The sequence below is a fragment of the Delphinapterus leucas genome, chromosome 14, assembly GCF_059928025.1.
Source record: "Delphinapterus leucas isolate spDelLeu-1000000601 "Yukka" chromosome 14, BTC_Dleu_Yukka2, whole genome shotgun sequence".
Classification (NCBI taxonomy): Eukaryota; Metazoa; Chordata; class Mammalia; order Artiodactyla; family Monodontidae; genus Delphinapterus; species Delphinapterus leucas.
The window spans coordinates 49,951,724-49,972,603 of record NC_143142.1 but is presented as its reverse complement, the minus strand read 5'-3'; the positions used below and the strand labels follow the sequence as shown (position 1 = coordinate 49,972,603).

The 20,880-nt window shown below is 39.8% G+C and overlaps 1 protein-coding gene and 1 pseudogene across 3 annotated transcripts; one reads left to right on the top strand and one right to left on the bottom strand.

Moving 5' to 3' along the window:
* Window positions 1-9,275: 9,275 nt before the first annotated feature.
* LOC149747624 (uncharacterized) lies at window positions 9,276-10,981 on the bottom strand (annotated as a pseudogene).
* On the top strand, window positions 10,337-20,880 carry ZNF24 (zinc finger protein 24). Of its 3 annotated transcripts, none has more exons than XM_022586981.2 (4): window positions 10,337-10,436; window positions 12,318-12,820; window positions 13,065-13,212; window positions 15,278-20,880. In XM_022586981.2, exons 2-4 carry the CDS (start codon window positions 12,401-12,403, stop codon window positions 15,814-15,816), a joined length of 1,107 nt encoding a protein of 368 aa, XP_022442689.1. In that variant the 5' UTR covers window positions 10,337-10,436; window positions 12,318-12,400; the 3' UTR covers window positions 15,817-20,880. The 3 variants fall into 3 exon arrangements, with proteins under 3 accessions (XP_022442689.1, XP_089751196.1, XP_089751195.1); XM_089895070.1 differs by lacking the exon at window positions 10,337-10,436 and adding an exon at window positions 10,927-11,112; XM_089895069.1 differs by lacking the exon at window positions 10,337-10,436 and adding an exon at window positions 10,927-11,553.

Here is a 20,880-nt window from a genome sequence, read left to right as displayed (position 1 = left end):
CCAGGGAATGGGACTTCCCTGATGGCGCAGTGGTTAGGAGTCTGCCTGCCAATGCAGGAGACACAGGTTCGATCCCTGGTCCAGGAAGATCCCACATGCCGAGAGGCAAATAGGCCCGTGCGCCACAACTGCTGAGCCTGTGCTCTATAGCCCGCGAGCCACAACTACTGAGGCCCTGACGCCTGGAGCCCGTGCTCTGCAACAAGAGAGGCAACTGCAATGAGAAGACCGCGCACCACAATGAAGAGTGGCCCCCGCTCACCGCAACTAGAGAAAGCCCGTGCACAGCAACAAAGACCCAACGCAGCCAAAAATAAATTAATTAAAGAAAAAAAAGTAGAAGAAGTCAGGGAAAAAACAAAAGAGCAATTTAAAACTAAAGTAAGCCAAAGGGGGAAAATGATCAGAATAAAAACAGAGGCTCTGGTTCTAGGCAAGATGGAGTAAGTACACTCCAACCTGTCTCTCTCTAAAGAGAGATTCCCACAGAATCCTGGACAGAAAGCATGGAACTTTCATGCTGAGGACTCCTCAATGTAAATAATAGCAAGCAGACTGGGGAAGAGGACTAGAATTTCAAGTTCCACTGAATTTACCCTTTTTCCCTTTTGGTATCACCTGGCCTGGACTCAAAGGGAGCCTGAAACCCTGAAGTGCACAAAGAGAAGAACTCCAAGAGAAGTGTTCTGTGTCTGGCCCAAGGGATGGGAAAGGGGCTTCTAAGGGTCCAGAAAATAGGGGAAATCCCGCATCTTTTTTTTTTCATTCAACTTCTCTCTCTATGGCAGTGGCAGTGGCAGCAGCAGCAGCACAGCCATGGCAGGGGTCACAGGGAAGTCACCTTAAACTAAGAGAGAGGGGAGCCCTTCACTCTGATCGGAGGAGCTTTGGTCCCAAGAGCATGGTGCCAATCCCCATTACTTTTATTCTCTTGGTGTCCTATCACTCCTTTGACCAGGATGCAGATGTAGTTGAGAGGAGTAAATATCAGACCAAGGAAAATAAAACCCCAGCTTTCTAGCTGGAAGACTAGTAAGGGAGGCCTCAAGGAGTGAGAAAGTGTTGCATTTGTTGCAGAGGCTAGAGAGATCAAGAGTGATTCCCACAAGTAGTGTATGAACTCCTCTGCTCACCTCTAAACTATGCATGCATGGATCTGACCCTAAACATCAGAGCACAGGCATTGAGAACTGAGCTACAGGGCAGACTACCGCCCAGAATCCAGACTGGCCACTGAGTGCATACACATAGGACTAGAAATGTTTGGAAACTGAATTGACTTTGGAAAGCCCAAACAATGCAGATCAGACCTCATAACCTGACCCTAACAAGGGCAGCTCCTTGCTAAAACAAACAAACAAGTCAACCTTCAACTTAGGGTTTAAATGATACCCAGAATCTGATAACATAATATTCCAAATGTGCAGCATACAATGCAAAATTGTTAAGCATAGGAAGAACCAGACTATCTCAATTTGCAAAGAGAAAGAAAATCAAATTATATCAAGGCCTAGATGACGTAGATTTTAGAGTTATCAGAAAAAGACCTTAATCAGATATTATAACCCTGCTTAGGAAGTAAGGGTGAATGAATGGAAAGACAGGAAACATCAGCAAAGAAATAGAAGGTATAAAGAAGACCCAAACGGAAATTTTAGTGCTGAAAAATACAACCAAAATAAAATATTCACTTGATGAGCTTAATGGAACAATGTAGATGACAGAGGAAATAGCTATAGATCAGTAGAAATCATCCAATTTAAACAACACAGAGAATAAAAGATTGAAAAACAGAAAAAAAACCAGACAGTACAATAAAGAAAACCACAATCCAAAATCCTTAAGGAACACAGGCACAAAATTCCTCAACAAAATGTTATCAAACTGAATCCAGCAATGTGTAAAAAGAATAAAACACCTGGACCAAGTGGGGTTTATCCCAGGACTATAAGGTTGACTCAGTATTCAAAATCAAAGAAACACACCAGATTAGTAGTTGCAAAGAGAAAACACCACATGGCCATATCAATTAATGCAGAAAGAGTGTTTGACAAAATTCACCACCCACTGATAAGAAAAAATAGGAACTTCCTCAAACTCATAAAGGGCATCTATTAAAAAGCTAGAATTCACTACAAACCTATTAGAATGGCCAAAACCTGGAACACCAACAACGCCAAATGCTGATGAGGATATGGAGCAACAGGAACTCTCACTCATTGGTGGTGGGAATGCAAAATTGTACAGATACATTGGAAGACAGTTCGGTAGTTTCTTACAGAACTAAACATACTCTCTTGCAAATGATATGACCGATAAGGGGTAAATATCCAAAATACATAAACAACTCATACAACTCAACATCAAAAAAACAAACAACCCATTTTAAAAATGGGCAGAAGACCTGAACAGACATTTTCCCGAAGAGGACGTTCAGTTGGCCAACAGGCACATGAAAAAATGCTCAATATCGTTAATCATCAGGGAAATGCAAATTAAAACCACAATGAGATATCACCTCACACCTGTCAGAATGGCTATCATCAAAAAGAACACAAATAACAAATGCTGGCTAGGAGGTGGATAAAAGGGGAACCTTGTACACTATTGATGGGAGTGCAAATTGGTGCAGCCACTGTGGAAAACAGTATGGAGATTTCTCAAAAAACTAAAAATAGAACTACCATATGACCCAGCAATTCCAGTTGTGGGTATGTATCCAAAAAAAAGAAAACATTAATTCGAAAAGATAATTGCAGTATATCCAGACAATGGAATACTATTCAGGGCTAAAAAAGAGATGAGCTGTCAAGACATGAAAAGGCATGGAGAAACGTTAAATACATATTACTAAGTGAAAGAAGCCAACCTGAAAAGACTATATACAGTATGATTCCAACTGTATGACATTCTGGAAAAGGCAAAACTATGGAGACAGTAAAAAGTTGCCAGGGGTGGGGGAGAGTAGAGAGATGAATAGCCAGAGCACAGAGGATTTCAGGGCAATGAAAATACTCTTTATGATATTATAAGGATGGTTATATGACATTATACATTTGTCCAAACCCATAGAATGTACAACACCAAGCGTGAACCCTAAGGTAGACTATGGACTTTGGGAGATTATGATGTGTCAATGTAGGTTCATCCTTGGTTTAAAAAAAAAAAAAAAAATAAAAAAAAAAAAAAAAAAAAAATATATATATATATATATATATATATATACCATTCTGGTGAGTGATGTTGATAATGAGAGAGGCTATGAATGTGTAGGGGCAGGGGATATCTTCTTCTCAATTTTGTTGTAAACCTAAAACTGCTCCAAAAAAGTCTTACATAAAGCAAAAAAACCAAAACAAACAAACAAAAACCTCTAGAATTAAGATCATACTTAATTGTGAAAGACTGAATACTTTTTCCCCTAAGAGATATCTACTCTCTCCTCTCCTACTCAGTATTGAATTGGAAGTCCTAGACAGTACAATAAGGCAAAGAAAAAGAAATCAAAATAATACAGATTGGAAATCAAATAAATTTTCCCTATTCACAGATAACATGATTATCTCCATAGAAAATTTCACTGACTCTATAAAATATCTTCAAAATGCTAATGATGGAGTTATGATGGTTAATTTTATGTGTCAGCTTGATTGAGCTAAGGTATGCCCAGATACCTGGTAAAACCTTATTTCTGGGTGTTCCTGTGAAGGTATTTCCAGAAGAGATTAGCATTTGAATCAGTAGATTAAGTAAAGAAATTCACCCTTGTATTGGGAGTTTGGGATTAGCAGAGGCAAACTATTATATATGGAATGGATAAAAAACAAGGTCCTCCTGTACAGCACAGGGAAATATTCAAAATCCTGTGATAAACCATAATGGAAAAGAATATGAAAAAGAATGTACCTATGTAATTGAATCACTTTGCTGTACAACAGAAATTAACACAACATTGTAAGTCAACTACACTTCAATAAAATAAAAAATAAAAAAATAAAAAAGAAGTTCACCTTCACCAATATGGGTGGGCATCATCCAATCTCTTGAGGACCTGAAAAGGCAAAGGATGGGCATATTTGCTGTCTCTGCTTGAACTGAGACATCCATTTTTTCCTGCCTCTCAGACATCAGCCAGAATGAATTACATCTCCAACTTTCTGGATTCCCCAGTTTACAGATAGAAGATTGTGGAACTTCTTAGCCTTCATAACTGTAAGGCAACTTCTAGAACATATCTTAGATAGATAGATACAGATATATGGATATATATCCTGTTGGTTCTGTTTCTCTGGAGAACCTTGACTAATACAGGAATTTATCAAGATTCTAGGATACAAGTCAATACACAAAAATCAATTATATTTATAAATACAGCTGTGAATAACTGGATATTTTAAAATATCATTTTAAATAGCTCCAAAAATCAGTTAATGCTCAGAAATAAATTGAATAAAACATGGGCAGGATCTACACACTGAAATATACAAAATGCTGACGAATAAAATCAAAGAAAGTTTAAATGGAGAGATATAATGTGTATGCATGGATTGATAGACTCAATATGATTAACATGCCAGTCGTCCATAAAATTGATCAATAGATTTAAAGCAATTCTGACAGAATTCAGTAGGATATTTTGTGTAGATATAGGCAAGCTAATTCTAAAAGTTTTATGGAATGCTAAATATATATATACCTAAAATAATTTTGAAAAGAAAAACAAAGTTGGAGGACTCACACTACCAGATTTTAAACAATTATTATAAAGCTATAGTAATCAAGGATGTGGTATTGAGATAGACACAGAGATCAATGTAACATATTAGAGAGTTCAGAAAAACCACACAAATATGGCTAACTGATTTTTTTTTATAAAGATGGAGGGCTTCCTTGGTGGTGCAGTGGTTAAGAATCCACCTGCCAATGCAGGGGACACGGGTTCAAGCCCTGGTCCGGGAAGATTCCATATGCCATGGAGCAACTGAGCCCGTGCACCACAACTACTGAGCCTCCCTTCTAGAGCCCTCGAGCCAAAACTACTGAGCCCGTGTGCCACAACTACTGAAGCCTGCATGCCTGGAGCCCGTGCTCCACAACAAGAGAAGCCACCACAATGAGAAGCCTGAGCACTGCAATGAAGAGTAGCCCCTCCTCGCTGCAACTAGAGAAAGCCCACGCACAGCAACGAAAACCCAACGCAGCCAAAAATAAATTTAAAAAAAAAGATGGAAATGCAATGCAATAAAAACAAAACCTTTTTATCAAATAGAACAACTGGACATCTATATGGAAACAGACATATACACAAACTCTCAACCTATAATTCATACCTTATATAAAAATTAATGTAATATAAATCATACCTCTAATATTAAATGTAAAAATATAAAACTTTTAGAAGAAAACATGAGAGAATCTTCAGGTCCTGGTGTTAGGAATTCTTAGCTATGGCACCAAAAGGACTAGCCATAAAATTTTAAAATGGATAAATTGGAGTTCATCAAAATTAAAAGTTTTCTCTGTGAAACACACTATTAAAAGAATATAGAGATAGATATAATTTTTAATAGTGCTTTTCCAGATTCATACTCTATGTACCAAATATTGATTTTGGCTCAATATTTCTTTCTTTTTTTCACTTTTTAAAATTCAACTTATTCAAACTAAAAAAAGCAAAAATCATATATATTAGCTCCAGCTGCTATAACAAAATACTATAAACTGGGTGGCTTAAATAACAGGAGTTTAGTTCTTACAGTTCTGGAGGTTGGGAAATCCAAGGTCAAGGTGCCAGCTGATTTGGTTCCCAGGTGAGGGCTCTCTTCCTGTCTTGCAGATGGCCATCTTCTTGCCTTGTCTTCACATGGTGGAGAGAGAGAGGAAGCAAACTCTCTACATCTCTTTTTATAAGGGAACTAATCCCATCGTGGAGGCCCCACTCTCATGACCATATCTCACCTAATTACCTCCCAAAGGGCCCATCTTCAAATACCATCACACTGTGGGTTAAGGCTTCAACGTGTGAGTTTGGGAGGCGGGCACAAATATTCAGTCCATAATACTACATGACCCAGCAATTCCACTTCTAGATATTTACTCTAGAGAGAGAAAAACTTATGGTCACACAAAAGCATGTCCATTAGTATTTATAGTAGCTCTATTCAACATTGCCCAAATCTGGAATCAACCCAAAAGTCCTTCAATGGATGAATGGATAAACAAACTGATATCTACAGTAAAATACTACTCAGCAATAAAATGAAATGCATTATTGAGGCATGCAACAACATAGATGGATCTCAAAGGTAGTATGTTTAATGAAGGTTATGTAAAAGGTTAAATACTTTATGATTCCATTTGTATTACATCGTGTAAAAGTCATTGATGGATTATAAATCAGTGGTTGCCACGGGTTAGGGAGTAGGAAAGTTGTGAGTACATCTTGAGGGAGTTTTGTGGAATGATAGAACTATCCTGTATCGTGATTTTGGTGGTAGTTTTACAATCTGTACGTGTTTTAAAACTCCTGGAGCTATCTGCTAAAACAGAACTAATTTTACCGTATATTAATTTCTTTTAAAAGGAGCAGAACTCCATGAAATAGAAAACAAAAGTAATAGAGCAAATAAATGAACCCAAAAGTTGTTACTTTGAAAGATTAATAAAATTGATAAACTTCAAGCAAAACTGAAAAAGAAACAAGAGTATCAATTTCAGGAATGAAAAAGGGCACATCACTACTGATCCTGTAGACAGGATATTAAGGAAATATTATGAACAACTTTATGCTAATACATCTGACAACTTACATGAATTAGATAAATTTCTTGAAATACACAAACTCCTGCCCCTTACATCTCATTGACCAGAACAGAATCATTTGGCCATTCCTAGCCATTAGGAAGGCAAAGTGAATACATGGCAAAGAGAAACAGAGAAGTCATGGATGGCTTAGCTCAATCACAACTTATTATCTATGGGCTGGGCACAGTGTTGGGCCCCCAAAATCAAAAAAATGAGGGGTGTATTAGAAGTAAGGGGGAGTGCTTTATGTAGGAAACTAACAGTGCCTGCCACAGTTACCTTTTTAGTCACTTGCAATGAAAAGATTCCTGGTGCAGTGCATTTATTAGCTAAAATGGAATATTTAACCAGTGTATTTTAAGTGCCCAGAGGGAGATACTTTTGAGCTGAGGAGAAGGTATGAGAGCTCCAAAATAATTGTTAGAGAAAATCCTAGAAAAGATAATTTTTGGATGAAATATGGTAACACCAAATCTGAAGGTCTGTGTTTTTGTTCAGCGTGAAAACTTTTCTTACTCCACTTCCTCCCTCTCGGGGTGCCTCCGTTCCTCTTCAGCATACTAATTCATTTAGGTGCCCCTGCTGGTATTCTTTTCTTTTTTTTTTTCCTTGCTGGTATTCTTAAGCGCTTTTACTGTAGCACTTCTACATTGTCTTGTAAATACTTGTTTTCTATGTCTATCTCCTTGTTTTCTATGTCTATCTCCTGAAGAGACGGTAATGTTAAAAGAGGGAATCATGACTTCATTTTAATCATTTCTAGGTCTCTGGAACTCAGCCAGGTAGCATCTGTCTGCTTTTGTTTGTTTGCATTTAATTTTTACCATTAATTAATGGATGAGATGCTTTCAAGGCAAGGTTAAAAGATTTGGCTGGTAAAGAAACAACAAGCCGTTTTTAGATTTAGACAGATTATTACTTACAGAGACAAAGCAAGAGTAGCCAAAGGTTTCAGCTCCCCATGAGCTTTTGTCTCACACACCAAAAGGATGACACCAAAACAACAGTTGGGTGACTGCAACCTGAGATGTGGGACCCCTTGTTGCTGAGGGGCTAATGCCACACTGCATATCTAAACCTGTGTATAATCTGCATCTGTACTCTAGGCTGGTGAGGCAGAAAGCCTCATCACAACCTGGGAAGCCTGGAGAAACTTCCCTGACAGCCTCCTGGGAGGACAGGGAGCTGAGTGGCAAATGGCCTATAGCAGCTCCTCATGAGCCTCTCATGTGCCAGGGGGATCACAAGGTGTTCTGCCAAGACTCAGGTCAGCTGCAGCACAAGCCTCGGCTCTGTGGCCTCTGTAGCTATGTGCAAGGTCGTCAGGCACTGGCACAGAGCTATTCCCTACACTCAGGTTGCCCAGAGGATCATGATGCTCTATCTTTTTTGTTTTAAATAAATTTATTTACTTTTAGCTGCATTGGGTCTTTGTTGCTGCGCATGGTCTTTTCTCTAGTTGTGGAGAGTGGTGGCTTCTCTTGTGGAGCACGGGCTCTAGGTGCGCGGGCTTCAGTAGTTGTGGCCCTAGGGCTCTAGAGCACAGGCTCAGTAGTCGTGGTGCACGGGCTCAGTTGCTCTGTGGCATGTGGGATCTTCCTAAACCAGGGCTTGAACCCGTGTCCCCTGCATTGGCAGGCGGATTCTTAACCACTGCGCCATCAGGGAAGTCCTAGATCTTTAAGACTAGATCTTTAAGATAGCAACAGGGTCCACCATTCAGGAAAGAGCTCACATAGTGGGGCTCAGAAGGATGGTGTTTCAAAACCGGGGTTGGTAGTCCCTGCCCTCAAACGAGTAAATTAGAGAGGAAAACTTCATCGTGGTTACCATTTATTCTCTCAGAATTAGGAATGATAGAACGAATCCCAGGCAAAGGGTTTTGTAAAATTTTGCAACATTTTTAATCTCCCCAAGTATTTCTGTTTGATGTGTATCCTTTTAGTTTTCCAACATTAATTAGATGTAAAAAAAAGAACTCTTAACAAAAAACAAAAATGCCTTGAGCTAGCTTTTAGAGTCACAGAAGAGAGAAAGGTTGGGAAGAGCAGCCAGGTAGGTTGGTGGCAGTAGACAAGCAGGAGAGAAAAAAGTCTGGATTTCGGAAACCTCCTAAATGAAGAGAGAAGAGGCATTAGAAGTCGCAGGGGTTCTGGGGAGGCAAAGCTCTAGTCAGAGAGTAGAGTAATGCTATACCATCAGCTTCTAACTCACTTGCTCTCTCATTCATGAATCCAGCAGAGACTTGAGGGCTCTTTGCAAAGGACACTTTCCTGAAGGAGGCAGAAAGCTGAAGCCTGAGGATCTTGGAATGCTTCTGGAAGGCTGGACCTGCACTTCTAACACAGAACTTAAACAACAGGGCTCTTTTGTGTGGTTTCTGAGGCCTGACATGTGATCTAGCAAAGGCAGCAATCTGAGCAGCCCATGCTTCATTCATTTATTCAATAAATATTTATTGGGTTCTCTATGTACCAGGCAGTCAGCATCCTGGGACTACTAGGTGGGGTTACTGTGGTGAACAAGACAGGCAAGGTCCCTGCCCTTAGGGGACTTATGGAGAAAAACAAAAGAAAACAAAAGCCAGAGAAATGAATAAGTGGGCTCACTTCTACCCAGTGCTTGAGAGTGGGGAGGCTTCTGGGAGGAAAGGTGGTCAGGGAGGCTGAGGATCCTGGGTCACAATGAGCCTAAGAGCTGTGGAGTGGGGTGGGTTGGAGATGGGATTGGGGGCAAGGAACAGATTACAGGAGGCCTTACAGACAAACGTCAGGAGTTTTTATGTCATAATTAAGGCAGTAGGGATCCACTGAAGGCCTTTAAATAGGGGATGAAATGATCTGATTTATGTTTTTAAACGATCACTTTGGTAGCTGTTTTGTAGTATGAAATGTCAAGCCTGAAGTCAGAAGGTGACCACGCATTCTGCAAATTCAATGTGCGATCATTGCCAAAGCTCTTGGTTAAGAGTCTCATTTTGTTTCCCTGACACATAAATTGGTCATACTAAAGCTCTATAGCACAGCAAGTGGGAGGCAAAGGTTAGAGTCATGCCTTGGTTTTAAATCTTGCTTCCCACTTACTAGTTATGAGCTCTGGGCAAGCTATTTACTTGTGCCGCGATTATCTCAGCTGTGAAATGGGGATAATAAAAGTTCTTACCATCTTAGGGTTGTTGTGAAAATTAAATTACAATACATATAAAGCATGGTGACTGTGCCTGGTACGATGTAGTTAGCATTCATAAATATTAGCTTTTGTTACTTCTGTCAGAGGATTACTGTGAGGATCACATGAGATAATGCATGTGAAAAGGCTTATGAAACCGTAAGACTATCTTAGTGGCTGAATTCTTTCTTTTCCTTGTCTTCTAAGCGGAACACAGAAGGCTGGGCTATCCGGAGGAAAGAGGCGCGAGGCCAAGCGTAGCCTCAAAGCAGTCATTGTCGTCGGACAGCCCTTCCCCCCGCCCGGAGCGCATCTCCATGGTAACGCGGTGCTTCGCCTCCCCCCGCCTCCTGGGGCCCGCAGACCGGAAGCAGTCTGCGCCGGGGGCTGCTGGGAAACCGCTCGTGAGTGGCGTTTGTGCGTCCGCCGTGCACAGCGAAGCGGCTGCGGTTCCTGAGCCCGAGGTTTGCGCGAGAGTGGGGGGAAGTGCGTGAGGGGGACTCTGGGCTACGGGCTGCGGACCGCTTTGGCAAGAGTCAGCGAAGAAGCCTGGCGGGGACCTTTCTCGGCTTCCCGGGAGGCGCGGGGGGGCAGGCCGCGGTCTCCGTGCCCGGCAGTTGGGGGACGGCGAGGGGTAGACGGAAAGCCAGATTCGGCTTTCAGCACCTTCGGAGACTCCTCCATCCCTTGTGTCCTCCGCGACCCTTGCCTTCCCCTCCCCCATCGGCCGGTTTTGTTCTATTTCGAGGCCCTGGCATCTCGCGGAGAGTTCTGGGATTCTTTTCGAGCGGAGGTGGGAGTGGGCGGACCTCGCGCGGGGCCTGCCGGGACTTGTAGTTCAGCCGGCCGCGGGCGGAAGTACCGTGGCTTCGACGCTGTTGTGGCAGAGTGGCTTTTGGTCTAACGAAAGCTGCCGCGGCGAGTGCGGGGAAGAAGGCTGGAATCGCTGCGGTGGGGGCGGGGTTCGCAGCGGCAGTCTGCAGGAGTGGGTTACTTGGAACTGGGCTCCCCGCCCACGCACCGTCGGGACAGCGAGGCTGCTCTCCCCGCACCTCCTCACGTCCCACGGGCAGGGTGCTGTATGAGAACGTAAAAGGAAGAGAAATTTATTTTCTGTAGACTGTTTGAGCCGTCGATAAGGTAGGGTCTTGGAATAGGAACAAACGAATCTGTAGGCCAAACCTACGTGTTTGTAAGGCCGCCACACTCCAGAGTATTTAATTACATCTCTATGTATATTACCTGATAAGATCTTTTCCGATTCCTAGTCTCATGGGGTTACGGGAAGTTGTTTGGAAATTACTGGCTTTCACATTCTGGGTCCTGAATAGGTACATTGAGTAGCTGCATGGCTCATTCCTAATGGGTATTGTAAACAATGGCATGGGCATGACTGTGCAAATACTAAGGAAAGGATCAGAAATAGTACAAGGTTTCCCTGAAGGTAGAAGCCAGGGAGCCTGTGAGTCACCCAGTGTAAGGACAAGAGTCTGCACCACTGCACGAAGTTACGGTGTTATGAGAGTGCCTTTTCTTCGAAGAATTTTACTGTGATCAATGCCTGTCATTACAAATGTAAAGGTACTTACGGCGCGGTGGGTGACTGAATAATACTTAAGTTTTATGGCACATAAGTGGTTAATTTTTATCAACATTATGTATCTGTTACTGAGCAAGTGAATGTTTTTTTCACGTATATTTTAACTCCAGGAAGTTCTTAAACATTTTGAAAATATTTCGTAGCCCTTAAAAAACATTTGTCAAAAGAAATTTTTTAAGCGGATAATGAAAAAGCAGTCCCTGCTTTTGAGGTGACCTAAGTGTGTCAGGGAACACCAGTTATGAATTGCAAATAATGTGTTCAAGGGTCAGATGCATTTAAATAACACTGAAGTGGTCTGGTGCTTACTTGGATTCTTTTGATTGTTGAAATAGGTTTTGTAGGTCACAGATAGGCAAACTTCTTCTCTAAAGGGCCAGAGTAAATACTAGGTTTTTCATGCCCTATAGTGTCTATTGCAACTACTCAATTCTGCTATTGTAGCGTGAACAAATAAATAAATTTATGGAGACAGTTTCGTATCATTTTCACATGTCATGGAGTGTTCTTTTGATTTCTTTCAACCATGTCAAAATGTGAAAACTCTTCTTAGTACAAGCACTGTACAAAAATGGGCACCAGGCTAGATTTGGCCATGAGCTGTAGTTTGCCAACTTCTGGTTTAGGTTATTGATTGGAATTTTTAACCTAGTAAAAGAATACATTTTTATTTCCTTTAATCGGTATGTGTCCAAATTCTTAGAATATTTGGTCATTTATATATTTTTCATTTCTTGTGCCTCAGGAGTGCCTGTGAAGAAAACGGGGTATTTCCCTGAGGCCTGTATCCTACCTTGATTGTCTTTTCTTGAAGTATTATAAATCAGGATGTCTGCACAGTCAGTGGAAGAGGATTCAATACTTATCATCCCAACTCCAGATGAAGAGGAAAAAATTCTGAGAGTGAAGTTGGAGGAGGATCCTGATGGCGAAGAGGGGTCAAGTATCCCCTGGAACCATCTCCCTGACCCGGAGGTTTTCCGGCAGCGATTCAGGCAGTTTGGATACCAGGATTCACCTGGGCCCCGTGAAGCTGTGAGCCAGCTTCGGGAACTTTGCCGTCTATGGCTCAGGCCAGAGACACACACAAAAGAACAAATCTTGGAGCTGGTAGTACTGGAGCAGTTTGTTGCCATCCTACCCAAGGAGCTACAGACTTGGGTTCGAGAGCATCATCCAGAGAATGGAGAGGAGGCAGTGACGGTGCTGGAGGATTTAGAGAGTGAACTGGACGACCCTGGACAGCCGGTAAGCCTGCTGCGTCACGTTCCTGGGTCAGGAGCATTGGCATGGCAGTAGGCGCAGCTGCTGAATTAATTCCACTCAACTAAGTTAAAATTATGTTTCTGTGTCGCTCCCCCCCCCCCATTATCTATGCTTGTTTGCCATCTAGGCCTCTGCAGCATATGTTTTGTATGGTTTCTTTTGTGTGCGTTTAGGTTTGATTCTCATCACGTTCGTTCTCAACTGAACCAAACCCTTTCATTTCCAGGTTTCTCTTCGACGACGAAAACGGGAAGTGTTAGTAGAGGAGATGGTATCTCAAGAAGAAGCTCAGGGATTACCAAGTTCTGAGCTCGATGCAGTGGAAAACCAGCTCAAGTGGGCATCCTGGGAGCTCCATTCCCTAAGGCACTGTGGTGAGGACCCCATGTGGGCAGGAGGATGAAAGAGGGTGTGGACCTTTTGTCCGGAACTCTTTGCTTATTTTTACTGTGGGGGGGGGAATAATCACCTTAACTTGATTGCTTAGACATAGACACACTGTAGGGTTTCGATTCTTTTCTAATAACAGTTGGTTTGCTAACCTCAGGTCTTTTATTCCTCAACATTAACATCATCAGCCTTTTCTTCTCTTTTACTTCTTTCTTTGAAGGCCTATCCATTTCAGGCTGGCATTTGCCTTACTCTGAGCCAGCACCCACCTGTAGACCGGGTCACTCTGTTTCACTTGCTGTATTGCTTATTTGCCATCTGTTTCACATCCTTTTAGTCTCTTGCCTAGTGTTCCTGGTACAATAAGCTTACCTGATACCTCTTCAAATCTAGTATTTTTGTTTATAGTTTATTACTGAAGCCTTTTCTGAATTTGTAGCTTTTTGTATGTGTTTTTTCCTTCAAACATCCTACCTAAAGTCATTTTTGTTTCCTAAGAAGCTTCTTTTGTAGAAATGATATTTAGAGAAAATTCTTCACCTTTTCTAAGTATTTAGGCAAAAATATGGCCCCTAGCTATAATAAATATAAGTATAGAAAAATTAAGTAGAAAGCTCATAATTCACTAAGGCTGTTCTTTCCCAGTATCTTGGCAGTTAATGCCACATACTTACTTATTTTGATACAACCCCGTATATTCCTAAAACCGCTACATTTCTTTTTCATATTTTTATGAATTAAAATGAAATTTTGTTTGAGACTGCTTTGGGAATCATTCCTTGAGGTAGTTGGAGGTAATGCTAGTGTAATGAGCTCTGAGCAGGCTTCCCCTCTGAATTATGGGGCATTCTTTTGTGCAATAAAGTTTGAGAACCACTGTCTTTGGTTGTTGGAGGTGGTATCTTCCTGGGAACTTCTCCCCTGCCTGAACTTTAGGATAATTTTCGCCTCTTTTTAAGTAGCCTCATTTTAGCAGTCTGGTCTCTACCACACTTGGGAGCTCAATTCTTTGTGTGCCATTTGTCACCTTCACACTCACGTCTCTGTTCTTCAAGTCTCCAGACCTCACTGATCCCCTCTAACTCTTCAGCATCTCTTTGTCAGCCTTTTTTCTGACTATCCCTTTCTTAATCATTTGTTACAGATTGGCTCACTGTTTATAACTTTTTTGAGCAGTGCTGTTCACCCTTTAGTAACTGTGTTTATTCTTTAAGGCTTGAAGTTTCAGGAAGGTCTGAAATGAGACTCGCTCATAATCACTGCCTGCCTACAGGTGGGTCATGGTACCTCATGTTGGTAATTTGGGCCGTTCTTTCACTGAACACATCTAACTGAGGCCTGGAAGTAACAACTCGTCTAAAAACCATGACAAATACCAAATACATGAGGCTGCTTTTAAAGGAAAACTTTCAGTTATTAAAGGTGCATTGAATTTGTAAGTGTCATGTCCCAAGTTAACACAGGACACTCTCGGCTTACCTTCAGCTTTTTGTCAGGACTCCTATATTCTCCTTTTAGTCTGATCTTGGCTGTGACCTGCCTTGTCCTGCTCATTTTAGAAATAGTCACTTTCTGACAGATTGGTGGTTATTTACACATTGTATTTTGATATAATTTCTCCCTTTTTCAAAGCAAAAGAATATTAAAATGATTTCTAATGGCCAATTTTATTTTATTTTTCTCCAGACCTAGCTGCATCACTTTGACTGTCTCTAACAAACTTAGACTCTCTAAAAAATCTGCCATTTCTCTGCCCTTTGGTTTTTGACTACTACTGTATAACCCACTCCCTTATGTTACCACTTTTATTAGGATACAACCTTTTAATTTCTCATGTTCCCATGCTCTCACTTCATTAACCTCATAATCAGCCATTTCATTTTTTTTCTTTTTTGAGAGTAGGTAACCTTATCACCAGTTTTCATAGTGCTGTTTATAGACATATGCAAGCTATTTACTTTTAGTTTATTTTTTAAAAAATTTTTTCTTCAAGTTTCTTTCCTCTCAGAATAGGAAATGAGTGATATTTACATTTTCTGTTTATTTCAGATGATGATGCTAGGACTGAAAATGGAGCGCTAGCTCCAAAGCAGGAGATTCCTTCAGCAGTAGAATCTCATGAAGTTCCTGGCACTCTCAATATAGGTGTTCCTCAAATTTTTAAATATGGAGAAACCTGTTTTCCCAAGGGCAGGTTTGAAAGAAAGAGAAATCCCTCCCGAAAGAAACAACATATATGCGATGAATGTGGAAAACACTTCAGTCAGGGCTCAGCCCTTATTCTTCATCAAAGAATCCACAGTGGGGAGAAACCCTATGGATGTGTTGAGTGTGGGAAAGCATTCAGCAGGAGTTCTATCCTTGTGCAACACCAGAGAGTCCATACTGGAGAAAAACCTTACAAATGTCTCGAATGTGGAAAAGCCTTTAGCCAGAATTCTGGGCTTATTAATCATCAGAGAATCCATACTGGGGAGAAACCTTATGAATGCGTTCAGTGTGGGAAATCCTATAGTCAAAGCTCAAATCTTTTTAGACATCAACGAAGACACAATGCAGAGAAACTTCTCAATGTTGTGAAAGTTTAAGAAATGAAAAAAAAAAATCAGCACTCAGGTCTTTTTCTTCTGAAATGAAGACAAAATTAAAAACATGAAATGATACATAATAGTTTTCCTATAGACTTAGAAAATCCACTGGGAAATGTAGAAAATTTTCACCCACTATTATTATCTTATCTTGAAAGAAATGGTGTCATACCTGCCTAGAAACTGAAATTTTAAACTTAATTCAGGTGATAATGCCTAAATCTTCCATGTGATGTTTATATTCTTATTTTTTTTCCAAATGATAAACTACCTGATTCTTTGTCCCTTTGTTAAAACTTTCCTTCTTAGACAGATATGTTATTTGTGTTGATCATTGAAATGTTCTTTACAAGGATACATTCCTTTCTACATTGAAAAGCAATGTAGGAATTGTAAAATCTGAAAACTGAAACCATTTTTTCCAGTTTTCTTTTACCTAATTTGAATATGCATTTCAGAAAATAGAAGATAAAGGATGACCAAAAACCTCAAAGTGAAATGAGCCTTAAAACTCAGATAAGAAGTGATGGTGATGAAACATCAAAAAGTGAATGGGACACCTAGATTGGGGAAGATTGACAAATACTTTGATCCAAGAATTGAAGTATATCAAGAATTTATCTAGGTGTAGTTAGTTTCCTGCCTGCAGGAAAACTCAAAAATAGCTCATCTTACCTGTAATTGGGAAGCATCCCACTAATGAAAATAATGTCCTCTCATGTATCATTAGAAAGTGGACAGTCTAAACAATAAACAGTTATAAAACTATGAAGGTAGAAATTATAACACTAGGAAAAGATTTGTAGTGAATGGCAGTGTTGAAGGGCAAATGTAAACAAGAGTGATGGTCTGTCTTGGCTTTTAGAAAACAAAAGACTTGAAGATCTAAGTCATTATTATTTTTCCTTCATTTTTAAGGACAGAAAAATCCATGACAGGTGGGCAATGAGTATCAGGTTTGCGATTTTACTCCTTTGGTACAAAAGGATTGAACACCAGGCTAACAAAGCAGCCGTGCATTTATTAAATTTTCTACCGACAAGGCACTGTGCTAGGTACTGTAACCCTGCCATAATTAGGTAGGTATTTCTTCCACTGTAAATCATTGGGGGTTGGTACAAAGCTGTTGCATGTGAGTTAGCCTCTTCCCCCACCTCAGATTCCTAGAGCCATAGTTGTCTTACCAGGGTGTTGTATTTGGGTAAAGGAAGACTCAGCTCAAAGAGCTAGCCAGCTCTTCAGCAATCTTCAGAGGTGAGTCCGAGATAACTATCACAGTTTGGAGGTTTGTGGGTCTTTTATAAAAAAAAAACAAAAAAACTAATCAATCTCTAGTAGCATTGAGGTTATACTTACATGTTAAGTTGACTGGGTTCTATTTAAAAAAATAAAACTAGCTTATAATAACTAGTTTAACTGTCAGAGTTGGTGGAACTATTTTTTTTTTTCATTTTAAGTCTTAACACATTTTTTTAATGTATAAAAATAATACACATTGTAGTAGTAGGATCATATACTCCTTGTCTGAGAATCCCAAGTACTGTGGTTCTGTTTAGTGGAAAACTCTGAAAGTTAAAATATAGATATGAGAAAAGGCTTTTTTATAGTGGGCATAATTGTGTGGAAAATGACCCATGTGAGTAAAAATATTTCATAGTTCCAGAGGTTTTGGTTACATCTGGTACTTGGATCAAATTAAAAAATGGAAGGTGAGATTTGCATGAGCCTGTTAAAAAGCATACTAATGCGAGGCCAGCTGGTGGAGAAGTGAGGCAGAATGGAGCTTGTTTATAGATTTTCTGATAATTATAAGAAATGTGCTTTATAGATTAAGATTTATTGAAGTATAAATATGTAGTAATGATATAATGTATTTTAAGTTATACAAGAATATGTAGGGACTTTTGTTTGGGTCTTCTCTTTGTGGCTGAGAGGAAACAAGTCAATGTCCAATAAAGCTATAAATTCCTCCACTCTAAGATAAAACGGTCTTGGGTTGATTGATTTATTTATTTATAACTGGCTTCTTTCCAAGTAGGTTTTGAGGTGGCATATTTGGAATACTGCTGGGATGACAGAATTCTTTTATCAGAGTAGGTAAGAAGGGAATAACCTCTTGGTGGCTAGAATTTCATGGGTTTTTTTAGATCTTATTTTTCCTATATACAAAGAAGCTTCTCTGTGGTACATTTTTCATAAATGCCAAAGATGTTTGGTATAATGTGAGAGCTTAGAGAAAGTATTTGAGTTGGCAAATATGAGGTGGTCTTGCCATCTCCGATACCTGTTCGTTGTTTAGAAAGGATTCTGAAACTAAGGCAAGGCTCTGGGGAAAATGGGTTGGACCCAAAAAAACTGTGTGACAATACACATGAAAAGGAAGTGATGGTCTGTGTACTCGCCATCTCTGGTTAGTCTAAGTTCCCGCTAGACAAATTGATTTTAAATAACTATTTGGTGATTTATGGTTTCATCCAGACATTCATTTACGTTAACACAGATAATCATATTGGCGATTCTGGGGGGGTGCCCAGCCTCTGATGAAGTGGTGATCTGGCAGTTGCCAAGCAGTGGCATCTGTTGGGTTATCAAGTGAGCAGTCATTGTTAACAGCATGCAGACTGCTGATGCCTGTCCAGTAGCCACTGAGCATTTATTTGCTCATTACTGCTAAATTTTCTTTTGGTTTTCTTGGAGGTTGAACTCCCCACATTCACACCCAGTTAGCACTTGATCATTTAGCAATATGTCTAATACATTTGTGTAAGTTCAAGGGAGAGTTCTATGTACTGAAGTAATCTGCATGCCAGACATTGGATTAGACACTTTACCTATCTCACTTAGATTTGTAGACTAGGAAAGCAAGATTTAGAGATTGTGTGACTTGCATGTGGCCAATTAGAGCTAAAACTCAAAATCTAGTTCTGTGAATTCCAGGGATGTATATTTTTTCACAATGCAATGAATGATGGCTATTAAACCTTGATTGATAAATTTTATGCTTTTATCTTACGGTTAACAAATGTAAAAGCTATTAAAACATGCTCGTTTGAGTTTTCTACAGTACAGAAATGTAAAATGAAAAAGGACATTCCTTTTCATGGTCTTCACACAGAAGTAATAATTATTTGGTTTGCTGTTCTTCCAGACTTAGACATATACATAATTAAGCAAAAATGTGTTAATAGCTGACACTTGTCACTGTATACAAGCACTGTTGGAAGTGCTTTACCGTGGATTAACTCTTAATCCTCACAGCGATCATATGAGTGTGGTAGGTACATATCCCTATTTTACGTGAACTGCACTGAGACTTGCCTCCTCCCTCCCACTTTGATGTAGACATTGTCTTTTTATAGCTACATACTAATCCATTGCATCAATACACTGTAACTTATTTAGCCAACCCCTATTGGTAGGTAATTTGGTTATTTCTGATTCTTTATTATAGGTAAAGGTAGAGTTAACATCCGTATATATTTTGCTGCCTGTGTTGGTATTTCTGTGGGATAAATAGCTAGAAGTGGAATTATTGGGTCAGAAAACATGCACATTTAACATTTTGAGAAATACCATCAAAAAGATTATACCACTTTACAACTCTATCAGCAGTCAGAGTGCCTCTTTGCCTACACTCCCAACCAACACTGAATCCTTCAGTATTTTTGCCACTCTGATAGGCAAAAATTTATCTTTCTTTTCTTTGTTAATAAGAAGGAACATCTTTTCATATGTTTATTGGCCATTTTCATTTCCTATTGTGAATTGCATTTCCCCATTTTTTTTAATTATGGAAGTATAAATGACTACCATCTCAGTGTACTTAACTCTTACACAAGACTGAAGAGAGACCCTTCTCTGCAGCGTTTCCTATCACATTCCACTGCCCACAGTTTAGTATACGTTTTTCTGATCTCCTTTCCATAATTTCCATGTGAATATACATACACATATAAATGCTGTTTTTACATAAATAGGATCATATGTATGTATTCTGCAGCTTGCTTTTTTTTTTTTGTCTCAGATCCTGAGGTCTTTAAATTTCTTTAATGGTTAAATAGTATTCAATACTATGAAAATACCATTATTTAACTATTCCCTTATTTTTTTCTTTTGCTATTACATTGCCGAAGTAAAGATCTCTTTCATATCTCTTTGTGCACGTGTGTGAATATGTCTTTAGAATGGAGTATAATGTAGATTGTTGGGACAAAGGGTGTGCTCTGGTAGACCCACCTTAGCCTTCCCAAAGGCCCTCATAACTTTCTATTTTCACCAACTGTATAGAAAGTGCTCATTTCCCCATATAGCCTTACCTACACTTGATAATTTTTATCTGATGGGCAAAAAAAAAAAAAAGGATGATTTTGCATTTCCCTGGTTAATGGTGAGGTTGATTACATATATTTATTGGCCATTTATAGTTTTATCATGGATTGTTTGTATCCTTTACCTGCTCTTCTGTTGGGTTATGTGTGGATATATGTTGTTTTTGTTCAGCATCTCTTTCCCCATCTTGTGATAACAGAATCCTTATTTATTGTGGGGAACCCATGCCCTGTGGCTTAGGTGAGTACATAACCAGGCCTGGCCCTCCTGAGTCCCACAGCTCCTTAGCCACAGTGATTAAAGAATGGGCATGTAACTCAAGCCAGGCTAAAGAAAGCCCTCAACAGAACTTCTGCTGGAACTCTTGGAAAGAACGCTCGACAGAGATCTCACGAACTAATGACTGTGTAAGACTGAAAATTTGTACCATGTGGAGCGAGTCTGAGGGGAAACTCAGAGGCTAGCAGAAAGGAATGAGAACTAAGTTCTGATGTCAATTTTCTGGAGGCCCTAGATCCAGCTGTGCCTAAAGCCTGCCCTACCTCTGGACTTTAACGTTTTGTGAGCCAATAAAGTCCCTTTCTTGTTTAAGATAATTGAATTGGATTTCTGTCCTGATTAATATAGGTTATTTGTATTTTCTTATCAATTTTTAGAAAACCTTTGTAATTTTAAATTCTAGACTTATACTTAATGCACTACATAGGTTAATAAAATTAGCATGGCGTTCCATGA